The sequence below is a fragment of the Pogoniulus pusillus genome, chromosome 11 (assembly GCF_015220805.1).
Source record: "Pogoniulus pusillus isolate bPogPus1 chromosome 11, bPogPus1.pri, whole genome shotgun sequence".
Lineage (NCBI taxonomy): Eukaryota > Metazoa > Chordata > Aves > Piciformes > Lybiidae > Pogoniulus > Pogoniulus pusillus.
The window spans coordinates 4535435-4552883 of record NC_087274.1 but is presented as its reverse complement, the minus strand read 5'-3'; the positions used below and the strand labels follow the sequence as shown (position 1 = coordinate 4552883).

At 52.6% G+C, this 17449-nt stretch overlaps 1 protein-coding gene across 5 annotated transcripts in view; it reads left to right on the top strand.

Annotated features, from left to right (window-relative positions):
* ABCA5 (ATP binding cassette subfamily A member 5) overlaps positions 1-17449 on the top strand; it is a 70891-nt gene that overhangs the window by 11268 nt on the left and 42174 nt on the right. For all 5 annotated transcript variants that reach the window (XR_010303939.1, XR_010303940.1, XR_010303941.1 and 2 more), the window contains exons 6-13: positions 143-240; positions 3393-3622; positions 8733-8874; positions 10493-10681; positions 11328-11475; positions 12195-12363; positions 14841-14899; positions 15453-15563. Coding sequence is in view for 2 of the 5 variants with exons in the window: in XM_064150656.1 (XP_064006726.1) it covers positions 143-240; positions 3393-3622; positions 8733-8874; positions 10493-10681; positions 11328-11475; positions 12195-12363; positions 14841-14899; positions 15453-15563 (1146 nt within the window). In the remaining 3 variants the exon portion in view is untranslated. The remainder of the gene's footprint in view (positions 1-142; positions 241-3392; positions 3623-8732; positions 8875-10492; positions 10682-11327; positions 11476-12194; positions 12364-14840; positions 14900-15452; positions 15564-17449) is intronic.

Sequence of the window (17449 nt, the reverse complement as noted above, 5' to 3'; positions counted from 1 at the left end):
TTAAACCTCATGGGTCCGCAGCTTGTCCAGGTCTGATGCTTTTGGTTTGATTTTTGACCTGATGTTGCATATGTTGGTCTGTAGAAGTGGTTTCCACCATTGGTATGGGGTGGCCTCCAGCTAACCTTGCTTTATTCTGCAGCCAGTTGCTCCAACCTGCGGAAAGGCTGCGAGTCAGTGACCTACTGGAGCTCAGGGTTCACAGCTCTGCAAGCCTGCATCGATGCAGCAATTATACAGGTAAGCCTGCAAGCACAGCAGCCTCAAACCAGGCTCAGATCCCACTGGACTGCAACTGGTTTTGTGTTGTGGTCTGTTAATTATCATAGAATCAGGCAGGGTTGGAGGGCACCACAAGGAGCAGCCAGTTCCAAGCCCCCTGCCACGCCCAGGGACACCCTACCCTAGAGCAGGCTGCACACAGCCTCATCCAGACTGGCCTCAAACACCTCCAGCCATGGGGCCTCAACCACCTCCCTGGGCAACCCATTCCAGCCTCTCACCACTCTCATGCTCCACAACTTCCTCCTCACCTCCAGCCTGACTCTCCCCACCTCCAGCTTTTCTCCACTCCTCCCAGTCCTGTCACTCCCTGACAGCCTCAAAAGTCCCTCCCCAGATTTTTTGTAGCCCCCTTCAGATGCTGGAAGGCCACAAGAAGGTCACCTGGGAGCCTCCTCTTCTCCAGCCTGCACAGCCCCAACTCTTTCAGTCTGTGCTCACAGCAGAGCTGCTGCAGCCCTCTGAGCATCCTCCTGGCACTGTCAAAAAGGAGCCTGGATCTGGTGGGAAGGCAGAATATGCCCTGTGTGTTTTGCTGTGTTTTGGACAGAGTGTTCTTGTCCAGCTGAATAATGTGGGCATTTGTCTTCATTTGTATCTAAATGAGCCTGAACCATACATCACAGCAGTCATCAAGACATGAAGGCTTGACAGTGCTGGCCCCAAAATGTTATTCAAGATGCTGTCCCCAAAGTGGCTGCAGAAAATGCTGCTGTTTTCTTGGTCATACTTTATCATCAGTGCCCTTTTCCCTCTTCCCCTCCCACGATACTGCTCGTGGTGAGAGTGAACCTCATCTTTTCAGGGGATGTGGGACTGCAAAACAAACAAAAGATCTTCATTTTGTTTTCAGATCTTCTCCAGTTTGTGTGCTTTAGGGGTTAGATTTGGGTAGAGTTTAGATGGGGATTGCAAAAGAAACAACATCTTAGAATCGTAGAATCAGGCAGGGTTGGAAGGGACCACAAGGAGCAGCCAGTTCCAACCCCCCTGCCATGCCCAGGGACACCCTACCCTAGAGCAGGCTGCACACAGCCTCAGCCAGCCTGGCCTTAAACACCTCCAGCCATGGGGCCTCAACCACCTCCCTGGGCAACCCATTCCAGCCTCTCACCACTCTTATGCTCAACAACTTCCTCCTCACCTCCAGGCTGACTCTCCCCACCTCCAGCTTTGCTCCACTCCCCCCAGTTCTGGCACTCCCTGACAGCCTCAAAAGTCCCTCCCCAGCTTTTTTGTAGCCCACTCCAGATCCTGCAAGGCCACAAGAAGGTCACCTGGGAGCCTCCTCTTCTGCAGCCTGCATAGCCCCAACTCTTTCAGTCTGTGCTCACAGCAGAGCTGCTGCAGCCCTCTGAGCATCCTCCTGGCCCTGCTCTGGACACACTCCAGCTTCTCCACAGCCCTCTTGTCCCAGGGGCTCCAGAACTGGATGCAGTACTCCAGGTGGGGTCTCAGCAGGGTACAGTAGAGGGGGAAAATCCCCTCCCTGGCCCTGCTGGCCACACTTCTGCTGCTGCAGCCCAGGCTCTGCTTGGCTTTCTGGGCTGCAAGTGCACACAGCTGGCTCATGCTGAGCTTTTTGCCCAGCAGCACCCCCAGGACCCGCTCCTCAGGGCTGCTCTCCAGCCACTCACTGCCCAGCCTGGATTGGTACTTGGTATTGCCCCAACCCAGCTGCAGGGCCTTGCACTTGGTCTTGTTGGACCTCATGAGGTTGGCTTGTGCCCACCTCTCCAGCCTGTCCAGGTCCCTCTGGATGGCATCCCTGCCCTCCAGCCTGGCTGCTGCACCACTTCATTTTATTTTCAGATCTTCTCCAATTTCTGTGCTTTGAGGCTTAGATCTGGGGAGTGTTTAGGTGGAGATTGCAAAGCAAACAAAGCCTTCATTTTATTCTCAGATACTTTCCTTTTTTTGTGCTTTGGGGGTTAGATTTGGGGAGAGCTAGAAGGGGATTGAGGGTTAAAAACAAGCAAAAAAAAAATCTCCATTTTGTTTGCAGGGGTTCAGGGCTGCTCCCTTTGCAGGTGGTCAGAGCTGCTCCCTTTGCAGGTGGTCAGAGCTGCTCCCTTTGCAGGTGGTCAGAGCTGCTCCCTTTGCAGGTGGTCAGAGCTGCTCCCTTTGCAGGTGGTCAGAGCTGCTCCCTTTGCAGGTGGTCAGAGCTGCTCCCTTTGCAGGGGTTCAGAGCTGCTCCCTTTGCAGGGGTTCAGGGCTGCTCCCTTTGCAGGGGTTCAGAGCTGCTCCCTTTGCAGGGGTTCAGGGCTGCTCCCTTTGCAGGGGTTCAGAGCTGCTCCCTTTGCAGGTGGTCAGAGCTGCTCCCTTTGCAGGGGTTCAGAGCTGCTCCCTTTGCAGGGGTTCAGAGCTGCTCCCTTTGCAGGGGTTCAGAGCTGCTCCCTTTGCAGGGGTTCAGAGCTGCTCCCTTTGCAGGTGGTCAGGGCTGCTCCCTTTGCAGGTGGTCAGGGCTGCTCCCTTTGCAGGTGGTCAGGGCTGCTCCCTTTGCAGGGGTTCAGAGCTGCTCCCTTTGCAGGGGTTCAGGGCTGCTCCCTTTGCAGGGGTTCAGGGCTGCTCCCTTTGCAGGGGTTCAGGGCTGCTCCCTTTGCAGGGGTTCAGAGCTGCTCCCTTTGCAGGGGTTCAGAGCTGCTCCCTTTGCAGGGGTTCAGAGCTGCTCCCTTTGCAGGGGTTCAGAGCTGCTCCCTTTGCAGGGGTTCAGAGCTGCTCCCTTTGCAGGGGTTCAGAGCTGCTCCCTTTGCAGGGGTTCAGAGCTGCTCCCTTTGCAGGGGGTCAGAGCTGCTCCCTTTGCAGGTGGTCAGAGCTGCTCCCTTTGCAGGTGGTCAGAGCTGCTCCCTTTGCAGGTGGACAGAGCTGCTCCCTTTGCAGGTGGTCAGAGCTGCTCCCTTTGCAGGTGGTCAGAGCTGCTCCAATTTCTGTGCTTTTTGCACTTGGATTTGGGGACAGTAAAGTTTGGGACTCTCCACATCTCTCCTGAACGTAAACCAGACAGCACAGTGCTGGCCTGTGTGGCTTGGCTGAGATCACTGCTATGGGGTGGAATAGGGCTGTAAAATGAGGAATGGTGCAGGAATAACTCTGGATTCTCTTCTTTCCAGCTGAAGACTAATCAATCAGTTTGGGAACAACTGGAATTGACAAGAGCAGTGGTGATGGGAGAGGCTGCAGTGGTGGAAATCGATAACTTCCCTCGTGCCATCATTTTGATTTACCTCGTGATTGCTTTCTCACCTTTTGGGTACTATTTGGCAATTCACATCGTGGCAGAGAAGGAGAGGAAGTTAAAGGAGTTCTTAAAAGTACTGGGCCTGCATGACACTGCCTTCTGGTACGTGAGTGTGTGACATGACCTCTCCTTTAGAGAAGGAGCATGGCATATGTGAGCCAAATCACATCTTGTTTCCCTTCCAGAGGAGAGAGGAGATCAAGCAGTGTGTCAGTCACTGGCTGGCCAAAAGGAAGTGATGTGGTTTATTCTTGCAGCCCACTGAGCTACTCAGTGATTATGGCTTTGAGTAGTGTGAAATTAGCAGTGGGAAATGGTGTGTTCTGTAGCACTGTGGAGTTCTGGAATGCTGAGCAGCAGCTCAGGTTATGCTTTTCTCTATGCTATCTCTTAACCTTATGGAGTGCAGAGAGCCATGAAGATCATAGAATCAAGCAGGATGGAAGAGAGCTCCAAGCTCAGCCACTCCAACCTAGCACCCAGCCCTAGCCAAGCAACCAGACCATGGCACTAAGTGCCCCAGCCAGGCTTTGCCTGAACACCTTCAGCGAAAGCAACTCCACCACCTCCCTGGGCAGCCCATTCCAATGCCAATCACTCTCTCTGACAACAACTTCCTCCTAACATCCAGCCTAGACCTACCCTGGCATAGCTTGAGGCTGTGTCCCCTTGTTCTGTTTCTGCTTGCCTGGCAGAAGAGACTAACCCCACCTGGCTACAGCCTCCCTTCAGGGAGTTGTAGCCAGCAATGAGGTCTGCCCTGAGCCTCCTCTGCTGCAGGCTGCACACCCCCAGCTCCCTCAGCCTCTCCTCACAGGGCTCTGCTCCAGGCCTCTTACCAGCTTTGTTGCTGGTGATCAGATGATCAAAGGGCTGGAGCATCTCTGCTGTGAAGACAGGAGAGTTGGGGTTGTTCAGCCTGGAGTAGAAAAGGCTCCAGCATTTGGAGGGGGCCTAGAGGAGAACTGGAGAGGGATTTTTTACAAGGTTATGTGGTGACAGGATAGGCAATAATGACTTCAAACTTGAAGATGTTAGATTAGACGTTAGGAAGAAATTCCTCACCATGAGGGTGGTGAGGCACTGAAGCAGGTTGCCCAGACAAGTTGTGGAGACAGCCTGGGAAATACTCAAAGCCAGGCTGGATGGGGCCTTGAGTAACCTGGTCTAGTAGTAAGTGTCTCTGCCTATGGCAGTAGAACAATGGGACACAGTCTCAAGTTGTGCCGGGGTAGGTCTAGGCTGGATGTTAGGAGGAAGTTGTTGTCAGAGAGAGTGATTGGCATTGGAATGGGCTGCCCAGGGAGGTGGTGGAGTCACTGTGCCTGGAGGTGTTGAAGCCAAGCCTGGATGAGGCACTTAGTGCCATGGTCTGGTTGATTGGACAGGGCTGGGTGCTAGGTTGGACTGGCTGAGCTTGGAGGTCTCTTCCAACCTGGTTGATTCTAAGATCTGTAAGGTCCCTTCCAACTCAAATGGTTCTGTGGTAATACAACACACAACCCTTAGGCTCTCAAGGAGTGACAGGACTGGGGGGAATGGAGCAAAGCTGGAGGTGGGGAGAGTCAGCCTGAGGAGGAAGTTGTTGAGCATGAGAGTGGTGAGAGGCTGGAATGGGTTGCCCAGGGAGGTGGTTGAGGCCCCATGGCTGGAGGTGTTTGAGGCCAGGCTGGCTGAGGCTGTGTGCAGCCTGCTCTACGGTAGGGTGTCCCTGGGCATGGCAGGGGGTTTGGAACTGGCTGATCCTTATGGTCCTTTCCAACCCTGACTGATTCTATGATTCTAAGAAACATCCTCAATCCCATCTTCCAGTTCTAGAATGATTTTTCAGTCTGATTAACTGCAGACAGCCTTAAAACCAAACAAGTGAGATGCTCTGTGCAAACCTGATGCAGAGATACTCTGCATCCTCAGAGGATGCTGAGGGGAGGAACATTTGAACAAGTCAATCCCAGAGCAACCCTGCTGCCTTCATGCGTGTAAAGCCACACCAGGCTTTGAGGGATTCAAGGTGGTGCTGTGTGAGGTTGGGATGCAGTTTGCTTTTGAGTGGCTTTAAATGTTTTTGGCTGGCTGCCTGTTTACTGGCAGCTCCACAGGTCACCTGCATTCTCTCTTCAGAGCTTAGCAGCAGTTTCCCCCCCACATAATTAATTGTATGGCGCTCTGTAATTTCAGTGTGGCAGAGCAGCCTGAGCATCAGGGTTTGATTTGTTTCCTTACCAGGGTGGAAATTGTCCTCTGCAATATGACATGGTGATTTTTAATTCCACATGAGAGGACTGCACTGATTTCATTCATAGTGCTAGAGATAAAAGCAGCTTTAGCTTTCCCCTTCGTGCTTTAGCATCTTCCCGTGCTGCACCACAGCAGCCAGCTGGGATTGTCTGGGTTAGTTCTTTCTGGTTGCTTTTGGTTTCTTTCTTTCCTGGTAGTCATCTCACTGGATTTGTAGTAAGTCCTTGGTGCCAAATCTTTCTTGGTTGAGTTCCTTATTTATCTTGAGTACTGTGTTCAGTTTTGGGCTGCCCAGTTGAAGAGGGACAGGGATCTGCTAGAGAGAGTCCAGCAGAGGACTGTGAGGATGATGAGGGGACAGGAGCACTGCCTGAGGAGGAGAGGCTGAGGGACCTGGGGCTGCTTAGTCTGGAGAAGAGAAGACTGAGAGGGGATTTCATAAATCTCTGAGGGCTGGGGGTCAGGAGGGGGACAGGCTCTGCTCACTGCTCCCTGGGATAGGACAGGGAGCAGTGGATGGAAGTTGCAGCACAGGAGGTTCCAGCTCAACACAAGGGGCAACTTCTTTGCTGTAAGGGTCTCAGAGCACTGGCACAGGCTGTCCAGAGAGGTTGTGGAGTCTCCTTCCCTGGAGCCTTTCCAGGCCTGTCTGGATGTGTTCCTGTGTGACCTGAGCTAGATTGTGTGGTCCTGCTGTGGCAGGGAGGTTGGACTCAATGATCTCCTTGTGTCCCTTCCAACCCCTGACATCCTGTGAGCCTGTGATCCAGGTTGGATGTGGCTCTGGGCAACCGGATCTAGTGGAAAGTGTCCCTGCCTATGGCAGGGGGGTTGGAACTGGATGATCCTTGAGGTCCTTTCCAACCTTGATAGTTCTGTGATTTTGTGTCCACTGCCCCCACTTACCACTGCCACTGAGCATCTCTACTCTGGAGGCAATCATTTTGCTTTTCCCAGTGGGACGTGGGAACAATCTGCTGATGATGCTGCTGTGGTTGGTCATAGAATCACAGAATGGTTTAGGTTGGAAAGGACCTCAAAGCTCATCCAGTTCCAACATCCTGCCATAGGCAGGGACACCTCCCACTAGAACAGGTTGCTCAAGGCCTCATCCAGCCTGGCCTTGAACACTTCCAGTGAGGGAGCAGCCACAGCCTCCCTGGGCAACCTGTGCCAGTGTCTCACCACCCTCACTGGAAAGAACCCATTCTTAACATCTAGTTTCAATCTCCCCTCTGCCACTCTAAACCCATTCCTCCTCATCCTGTAATTACAAGACCTTGTAAACTGCCCCTCCCCAGCCTTCCTGTAGCCCCATTCAGATACTGGAAGGCCAATCCAAGGTCTCCTGGAAGCCTTCTCTTCTCCAGGCTGCAGAGCTCCAACTCTCTCAGCAGAGCTGCTGCAGCCCTCTCAGCATCTTGGTGGCCTCCTCTGGAGAGACTCCAACACTTCCATGTCCTGCTTGTGCTGGGGGCTCCAGAACTGCACACAGGACTCCAGGTGGGGTCTGAGGAGAGCAGAGCCAAGGGGCAGAATCCCCTCCCTTGCCCTGCTGCCCACACTGCTCTTGCTGCAGCCCAGCACAGGCTTGCTGTCTGGGCTGCACTCCCAATGCAGGCTCCTGTGGAGCTTCTCATCACCCCAGACCCCCAGGGCCTTTTCCTCAGGGCTGCTCTCAGCCATTCCCCACCCAACCTGGAGCTGTGCTTGGGATTGCCCCAGCCTGTATCTGTGGTTGGGACTGCAAGATCACCAAGTCCAACCATTCTTTAACTCTACTCCTACACCATGTCCCTCAGCACACCTCTGCCTGTTTCAAACACCTCCAGGGATGTGGATTTAAACCCCCTCCCTAGGAAGCCTGTGCCAGTGGTTGAGAACCCTTCTACTGCAGAACTTTCTTCTTCAACCTAAACCTCCCCTGGTGCAATTTGAAGCCACCTCATGTTATCACAGTATCACCAAGGTTGGAAGAGACCTCACAGATCATCAAGTCCAACCCTTTACCACAGAGCTCAAGGCCAGACCATGGCACCAAGTGTCACGTCCAATCCTGCCTTGAACAGCTCCAGGGACAGCGACTCCACCACCTCCCTGGGCAGCCCATTCCAGTGTCCAGTGAAGAACTTTCTCCTCACCTCCAGCCTAAATTTCCCCTGGCACAGCCTGAGGCTGTGTCCTCTTGTTCTGGTGCTGGCCACCTGAGAGAAGAGAGCAACCTCCTCCTGGCCACAACCACCCCTCAGGTAGTTGTAGACAGCAATAAGGTCACCCCTGAGCCTCCTCCTCTCCAGGCTGAACAATAGATAGAACAAAGGTGTTGTTCTATCACCTTTCACTGGTTGAGACCCACCTCACCTTGCTCAGCCTGGAGCTGTGCTTGGGATTGCACTCACCCAGGTGCAGGACCAGCTGTATCACTGGGGGTATTTTTTTTGCTACCTGTCCACAACCTGCCCTTGCTTCCCAAGGTCAGCATTGCTCACAGACTCCCAGCTCTCATTTTCAGAAAGAAAAGGATTTTCTTACCCATGCCCAGCTACTGGAATGACTAATGGATTAAATTTTAATCAGACTCCCTTTAATTATTGAAGCCTACTGCTCATTTCCCATCTCTGGGTTATAGCAGGGAATTAACTGTGCAAGTTACAAAACACTAAATAGTAAAAAAAGAAGAAACAAGGAGGAAAAAAAAACTCCAAACCCTCATGAATCATCTCATTGTGTGTCCTTCTGATGCTGTGGGTATTGATTTGTGTGCTCTAATGCTGACAACAATTACAGGGATGTTTACAAGAGCTCCTTTTACTTGGGGGCTCTGCGTTCTGTTGCCAGCTTGTCCCTTGGTGCTGCTGCCTCAAATATCACAGAGTGATGGTTTCAGGTATTTTTGTGTGTAAATAAGTGAGGGTAGGAATTCACTGACCACTTTCTGTTCTTTCCCACCCCTTTGTTTTTGCTTCTCTCTTAGGCTTTCTTGGGTGCTGCTCTACATGAGCCTGATTTTTGTCATGTCCATTCTCATGGCGGTGATCGCGACAGCCTCGTCCCTCTTCCCCCAGAGCAGTGCCTGTGTCATATTTCTCCTCTTCTTTCTCTATGGACTCTCTTCAGTAAGTATTCCTGCTCCTGTTGGCTTTGGCTTGCCCAGCCTGGATAGTTTTTGTTTTCACAGTATCAAGCAGGTTGGAAGAGATCTCCAAGCTCAGCCAGTGCAACCTATCAAGCAGGTTGGAAGAGACCTCCAAGCTCAGCCAGTCTAACCTAGCACCCAGCCAAGCAACCAGACCATGGCACTAAGTGCCCCAGCCAGGCTTGGCTTCTACACCTCCAGGGACAGCGACTCCACCACCTCCCTGGGCAGCCCATTCCAATGCCAATCACTCTCTCTGACAACAGCTTCCACCTAACATCCAGCCTATACTTCCCCTGGCACAATTTGAGACTGTGTTCCCTTGTTGTCTTGTGCTGGTTGCCTGGGATAGGAAACCAACCCCACCTGGCTGCAGCCTCCCTTCAGGTAGTTGTAGATAGCAGTGAGGTCACCCCTGAGCCTCTTCTTCTCCAATCCAATGAACCAGACCATGGCACTAAGTGCCCCATCCTGGCTTTGCTTCAACACCTCCAGGGATGGCCACTCCACCACCTCCCTGGGCAGACCATTCCAATGGCAAATCCATAGAAGGAGACCCCACCAGCTCTCTGGGCAGCCTGCTCCAGGGCTCCTGAACCCTCACAGCAAGTTTTCCTCATTCTCAGATGGATCCTCTGATTCTGTCCTGCTCAATATCTTTATTGATGATCTGGAGCAGGGGATTGAGTCCAGCATCAGTAAGTTTGCAGATGAAACCAAGCTAGGAGCAGCTGTGGAGCTGTTGGAGTGTGGGAGAGCCCTGCAGAGGGACCTGGCCAGGCTGGATGGGTGGGCAGAGGCCAAGGGGATTACGACAAGGCCAAGTGCAGGGTTCTACACTTTGGTCACAACAACCCCAAGCAGCTCTACAGGCTGGGGACAGAGTGGCTGAGAGCAGCCAGGCAGAGAGGGACCTGGGGGTGCTGGGAGAGAGTCGCTGCAGAGGAGGCAGCAGTGTGCCCAGGTGGGCAGCAGAGCCAATGGCATCCTGGGCTGGCTCAGGAGCAGTGTGGGCAGCAGGACAAGGGAGGTTCTTCTGCCCCTGTGCTCAGCACTGCTCAGGCCACACCTTGAGTGCTGTGTCCAGTTCTGGGTTCCTCAGTTCAAGAGAGATGTTGAGGTGCTGGAAGGTGTTTGGAGAAGGGCAGCAAGGCTGGGGAGGGGCCTGGAGCAGAGCCCTGTGTGGAGAGGCTGAGGGAGCTGGGGGTGTGCAGCCTGCAGCAGAGGAGGCTCAGGGCAGAGCTCATTGCTGTCTGCAGCTACCTGAAAGGAGGCTGTAGCCAGGTGGAGTTGGTCTCTTCTGCCAGGCAAGCAGCAGCACAAGAAGGGGACACAGTCTCAAGCTGTGCCAGGGGAGGTCTAGGTTGGTTGTTAGTAGGAAGTTGTTGTCAGAGAGAGTGATTGGCATTGGAATGGGCTGCCCAGGGAGGTGGTGGAGTCTCTATGCCTGGAGGTGTTGAAGCAAAGCCTGGCTGGGGCACTTAGTGCCATGGTCTGGTTGCTTGTCTAGGGGTGGGTGTTAGGTTGGGCTGGATGAGCTTGGAGATCTCTTCAGCCTGGGTGGTTCTATGACTCCTCTCTCTTTCGTCTGCCTCTAGGTGTTCTTTGCACTGATGCTGACACCCCTGTTTAAAAAGTCAAAGCACGTGGGTATAGTGGAGTTCTTGGCCACGCTGGCTTTTGGATTTGTGGGCCTGAATGTTGTCCTGCTGGAAGATTTCCCCAAGTCTTTCGCCTGGATCCTCAGCCCTTTGTGTCAGTGCAGCTTCTTGCTTGGCATCGCACAGGTAAATAACCTTCTGCTCCTCAGGTGTTTGCATCCTCATCCTCTTCCTGTGCCTTGCCGTGTTTTAAAGCAGGCCTTGATGTAGGTATTAAAGAAACAAATATTTTTAAGTATGTAATGTTGAAGATGGAGGTGGAGGGGGGAGAGGAAAGCCCTAATTTATTAGCTTCCATGGTAATGTGGCAGCAGGTAGGATGCAGTGCACCATCCAGCAGCTGGTAATTCCTTGTGCTCATTGCTTTGCTTTCAGACACTTCTGCTTTAGTGATTTTTCTTCTTCTTTTTTCTTTCCCCTTCCTCTTTTTAAGTTTTGCACCCTGATGGTGTGTAACATAGAATCAGTCAGGGTTGGAAGGTACCACAAGGAGCATGGAGTTCCAACCCCACTGCCAGGCCCAGGGACACCCTACCCTAGAGCAGGCTGCACACAGCCTCAGCCAGCCTGGCCTCAAACACCTCCAGCCATGGGGCCTCAACCACCTCCCTGGGCAACCCATTCCAGCCTCTCACCACTCTCCTGCTCAACAACTTCCTCCTCACCTCCAGCCTGACTCTCCCCACCTCCAGCTTTGTTCCATATCCCCCCACCCAATCCTGTCATCTGACACCCTCCAGCTGTCATCCTGACTACTGGTCTCTGTTGGCAGGTCATGCATCTAGAAGATTATGAAGATGGTGCAACGTTTTCAAGTCTAACTCGTGGTCCTTACCCACTCTTTATCTCTCTTATTTTGCTGGTCCTGGATAGCATATTTTATTTGCTCGTGGCTGTCTACCTTGATCAAGTTATCCCAGGTATGTTGAGGAGAAAAGTCGAACTGAACTGTGCTGGCATCACCCATTCCTGGAGTCCTGAGCCCCCAGGTTCCTTTGGTTGGTCTTCTGCCAGGCAAGCAGCAACAGAAGAAGGGGACACAGTCTCAAGCTGTGCCGGGGAGGTCTAGGCTGGATGTTGTTAGGAAGTTGTTGTCAGAGAGAGTGATTGGCATTGGAATGGGCTGCCCAGGGAGGTGGTGGAGTCTCTATGCCTGGAGGTGTTGAAGCAAAGCCTGGCTGGGGCACTTAGTGCCATGGTCTGGTTGCTTGGCCAGGGCTGGGTGCTAGGTTGGACTGGCTGAGCTTGGAGGTCTCTTCCAACCTGCTTGATTCTGTGATTTTGTGGAATCATAGAATCATTTTGGTTGGAAGAGACCCTTATGGTCATCAAGTCCAACCAGGTCACCAGTGACCCATGTCCCCCTCAGCACCACATCTGCACAGCTTTTAAATCCCTCCAGGGATGGGGAGGGATTGACTCCAGCCTTTCCTCCTGCTGCCTGTTGCAAAGCCTGCCCCGGTCACCGCTGAGCCACTGCCCTCAGCATTGCGTCTTCCACAGCTTTTAAATCCCTCCAGAGATGGGCACTCCTCCACTTCCCTGCTCAGCCTGGCACAATGCCTGACCACTTTCAGGACAGAAACTGTTCCTGCTATCCAATGCAATGCCTAATCCTCTTTTCCCCATGGCTCTGCAGGGGAGTTCGGGCTGCGCCGCACACCTTTCTTCTTTCTGAAGCCTTCCTTTTGGTCCAAGCACAGCAGGAACTACAAGGAGCTGTATGAGAGCAGCATCAATGGCAGCTTGAGTTTCAGTGAGATAGTGGAGCCTGTGCCTTCTGAATTTCAGGGGAAAGAAGCCATCAGGTATGATTCCTGCCCTACCCCACGTGCAGATGAGTGTATCACCTGTAGCATTTGAACCTGCTGTTTGAAACCCTCTCTTCGTTCTCCACTGGTTGGATTCAAATAGCATATGGTATGCATTGCAGAGCCCTCCACACACACACAGCTCTGACAGCCCCAGCACCAACGATGTGGATGCCCTCCAAGGATAAATCAGGGAGCTTAAGGAGAAGGGTTTGTGGATTGTGTTCCTTCAGCTGGAGCTGTCTCCAAACCAGCCGCTTTTCCGTTCCCTTGGTTTCACTGAGGCCACAAGAGGTGGTAAGCAGTTGCAGATGTTGCCACACCTACACATCTGGGAGGGTTTAGCTCTTTTTTTGAGGAGAAAAAGCTGAGGTCTAGGTTTGTGTGGAGGCTGTCATGTCCTCTTGTAGACCAGAGGTGAACTTAGTGTGGTGGTTTTCCCCAGTTGCTGTGTCTCAGAGGGTAAAACCAGACTGAAAAATAGATGTCTGTAACAAGTGGAGTCCCTCAGGGGTCAGTCCTGGCACCAGTCTTGTTCAACATCTTTGTGGGTGCCATGGACAGAGGCATTGAGTGCAGCCTCAGCAAGTTTGCTGACCACACCAAGCTGTGTGCTGCAGCAGCCAGGCTGGAGGGCAGGGATCCATCCAGAGGGAGCTGGGCAGGCTGTAGAGCTGGGCACAAGCCAACCTCAGGAGGTTCAAGCAAGGTCCTGCATCTCGGTCGAGGCAATGCCAAGCATAACTCCAGGCTGGGCAGTGAGTGTCTGGAGAGCAGCCTTGAGGAGAGGGACTTGGGGGTTCTGCTGGGCAAAAAGCTCAGCATGAGCCAGCAGTGTGCACTTGCAGCCCAGAAAGCCAAGCAGAGCCTGGGCTGCAGCAGCAGAAGTGTGGCCAGCAGGGCTAGGAAGGTGATTCTCCTCCTCTGCTGTGTTCTGCTGAGACCCCACCTGCAGTACTGCATCCAGCTCTGGAGCCCCTGGGACAAGAAGGATGTGGAGATGCTGGAGTGTGTCCAGAGCAGGGCCAGGAGGATGCTGAGAGGGCTGCAGCAGCTCTGCTGTGAGCACAGACTGAAAGAGTTGGGGCTGTGCAGGCTGCAGAAGAGGAGGCTCCCAGGTGACCTTCTCATTGCCTTGCAGGATCTGAATGGGCCCTCCAAAAAATCTGTGGAGGGACTTCGGAGGCTGTGAGGGAGTGAGAGGACTGGGGGGAATGGAGCAAAGCTGGAGGTGGGGAGATTCAGAGTGGAGGTGAGGAGGAAGTTGTTGAGCAGGAGAGTGGTGAGAGGCTGGAATGGGTTGCCCAGGGAGGTGGTTGAGGCCCCATGGCTGGAGGTGTTTGAGGCCAGGCTGGCTGAGGCTGTGTGCAGCCTGCTCTAGGGTAGGGTGTCCCTGGGCATGGCAGGGGGGTTGGAACTGGCTGCTCCTTGTGGTGCCTTCCAACCCTGTCTGATTCTATGTCCACACTCTCATCTTGCATGCTGCCTTTTGTGCCGCCTGTTGTCTTGCACCTGGACTGTCACAGCCTTTCAGTGTGTCTCAGATACCCTTTTCACTATCTCTTCAGCCCCCATTTCCATCATTTCCCAGTGTCACATCTTGATGTGAGCTGGGGAACTGTATCTTTATCTTCACTCCTCCTGGCTGCCCCCACTAGTCTCAAACAGCTTTTTGAGCTTAGGGACCAGAAGGAGTTTTGTTTTGTCCATGTCTCTGCCATAGGTTGAAGTGTCCACTTCTAATCCTGATGTTCACATGAGAACATTGTGGCCATTTTTGCACTGTTCATCCAATCCAGGGTCTTTCCATAGCATCTCTCCACCATTTTCTCTCTGTCTTGTTGTCTTCACACATCCAGGCTTTGTTTTCTTTCATACCCAATTCTCCTGCCTGCTATTCACACCTGTTGGCACTCTCCATCCTCATTGTCTGGCTGTCCAGGCTTTCAAAGTTCAGCTTTGGTGTGGTGCCTTCAGATAAACTGGTTGGGTTTGTTCATTTTGAAAAGAGTGGGGCTGGAAGGAAGATCTTTGTCTGCCTTGGAGGGAGATGCCTGCTTCCTCTTGCCTAATTTTGCCCAAGAGCTGTCAGTCATCACATATTTGAAGTCTGTGCTACTAACATCCCTACTCCTTGTCGTGCCTGTTGAGTCTTCTGTGGTATTGTGAAATGATCAGGGAGCAATTGTTCCCTTTGCTAGCTTGGGAAACCTTTAGTGCACTGTGAAAGAAACAAAGATTTGGAATGACTCAATCTGGCAGCATAGGAGATACCTTAAAAGGTAACCAGAATAGTCTGGACAAAGACTAAGTTCTGTGACAAGCTGCCTTGCCTCTCTAACTTAACCTCTATAGGTCTTAAATGTTTCTGGTGCCACTCCAGCGTGGTCATCTTGCTGTGCTGACTGCTGCTCGTTCAAAAATGACCTGTGAAGATCCTCCAGGAGTTGCTAAAATGCCATGTCTTCTTTCAGAATCAGCTGTGTTCAGAAAACGTTCAGGAAAAAGGGGGAAACTGTGGAGGCTCTCAGAAGTAAGAACATTTGAGCTCTTTAGCTGCTTGTCAGACGCAGTGGGGCAATAGCTGAGTTGTTGAGTGGGCTTTTTGTGTTTCACCTGGGGCTTCTTTTGGTTCCTTTGAGTGGGGTGGGGCCATAGAGCATGAATGCCAGTTGTGCTTGTGTGTGTCTTCTCTCACCACTTGGGCAGTAGCCTTGTTTAAAGTGGTGCCTCCAAAAGAGGAGTTCTTCCAGCACTAAAGATGTTGCTGACGTTGTTCCAGTCAGTCCTCCTCTGCTGATGTCATTAGAGATATGACCTAGCCTGTCCCATCTCCCTCACCTTTTCATCTCATCCCCATGTGTGGCTTTTACATGCAGCCACCCAGCAGTTGGTGCAGGAACTGTCCCAGCCCTGGGGCCCTGTGCCAGGCTGGGGCGTGGAGGTAAGGTGGCCACTCAAGCAGCGCACAAATGCATACCCCATATGTCAGTATTTGAATTGTCCTCTGTGGTAGGAGCTGGCTCTGGGGCCACAAGCTCATGGCTAACCTCTCCTCTTTCTCTTGCACCTGCCCTGGGGGCCAGATTTATCCTTTGACATCTATGAAGGGCAGATCACAGCTCTGCTGGGGCACAGCGGCACCGGGAAGACGACGCTGATGAACATCCTGTGTGGGCTGTGTCCTCCCACGGATGGTGAGCTTCTCTGCTGGCATTCTGGGGAGCAGCAAGAAGACTGTGGCCAGCAGGTCAAGAGAGGTTCCTCTCTCCCATCTATGCTCCCACATGTGGAGTACTGTGTCTGGTTTTAGGCTCTGCAATTCAAGAGGGAAAGGGAACTACTGGAGAATAAATCTCATGAGGAGGGACTTAGGGAGCTGGTGATGGTTGGTCTGAGGAAGAGGAGGCTGAGGGGAAACCTCATTGCTGTCTGCAGCTACCTGAAGGGACATTATAGGCAGGCTGGAGCTGATCTCACAAATAGCTGGAGCTCAGCTGCTGCTGGGCTCTTCTCACAGGTAATTGGAGACAGAACAAGGTGGGGATGGATTCAAGCTGTGGCTGGGGAAGTTTAGATTGGACATTAGGAGAATATTTTTCCTGGAGAGAGTGGTCAGGGACTGGAATGAGCTGCCCAGGGAGGTGGTGGAGTCACCCACCCTGGGTGTGTTTAAGGGTGGTTTGGATGTGGTGTTTGGGGATATGGTTGAAGGTGAATCTTGTAGAATAGGGTTCTAGGTTGGACTTGGTGATCCTGAGGGGCTTTGCCAACCTGCATGTTTCTGTGACTCTGTGAGAGTGTCCCAATAGGTGTTAAAAAGATGCTGAGGGGACTTACATCTCTCTTACAAGAAGAAGCTGAGGGAGCTGGGGCTGTTTAGCCTAGAGAAGAGCAGACTGAGGAGAGGATCTCAGTGCATGTAAGTGTCTAAAGGGTGGGGATGATGCGTATGGGGCTGGGCTCTTTTCAGTGCTGGTCAGTGGTAGGAGAGGGAGACATGGATCCAAACACAGGAGGTGGTCAGTGGTAGGAGGAGACATGAATCCAAACACAGGAGGTGGTCAGTGGTAGGAGAAGGAGACATGGATCCAAACACAGGAGGTGGTCAGTGATAGGAGGAGACATGGATCCAAACACAGGAGGTGGTCAGTGGTAGGAGAGGGAGACATGGATCCAAACACAGGAGGTGGTCAGTGGTAGGAGAAGGAGACATGGATGCAAACACAGGAGGTGGTCAGTGGTAGGAGAGGGAGACATGGATCCAAACACAGGAGGTGGTCAGTGGTAGGAGAAGGAGACATGGATCCAAACACAGGAGGTGGTCGGTGGTAGGAGAAGGAGACATGGATCCAAACACAGGAGGTGGTCGGTGGTAGGAGAAGGAGACATGGATCCAAACACAGGAGGTGGTCAGTGGTAGGAGAGGGAGACATGGATCCAAACACAGGAGGTGGTCAGTGATAGGAGAAGGAGACATGGATCCAAACACAGGAGGTGGTCAGTGGTAGGAGAAGGAGACATGGATCCAAACACAGGAGGTGGTCAGTGGTAGGAGAGGGAGACATGGATCCAAACACAGGAGGTGGTCAGTGATAGGAGAAGGAGACATGGATCCAAACACAGGAGGTGGTCAGTGGTAGGAGAAGGAGAGATGGATCCAAACACAGGAGGTGGTCAGTGATAGGAGAAGGAGACATGGATCCAAACACAGGAGGTGGTCAGTGGTAGGAGAAGGAGACATGGATCCAAACACAGGAGGTGGTCAGTGATAGGAGGAGACATGGATCCAAACACAGGAGGTGGTCAGTGATAGGAGAAGGAGACATGGATCCAAACACAGGAGGCTGTGCTTGAACTTAAGGAAAAACTTCTTTGCTGTGAGGATGCTGGAGCCCTGAACCAGACTGCCCAGAGATGTTGTGGAGCCTCCTTCTCTGGAGACTTTCAAAACCCACCTGGATGTGTTCTTCTGCAACCTGATCTGAGGGAACCTGCCTTAGTAGGGAAGTTGGAGTAGATGATCTCCAGAAGTCACTTCCAATTGTCACCATTCTGTGAGGCTTAGAGCACCCAGCTATGG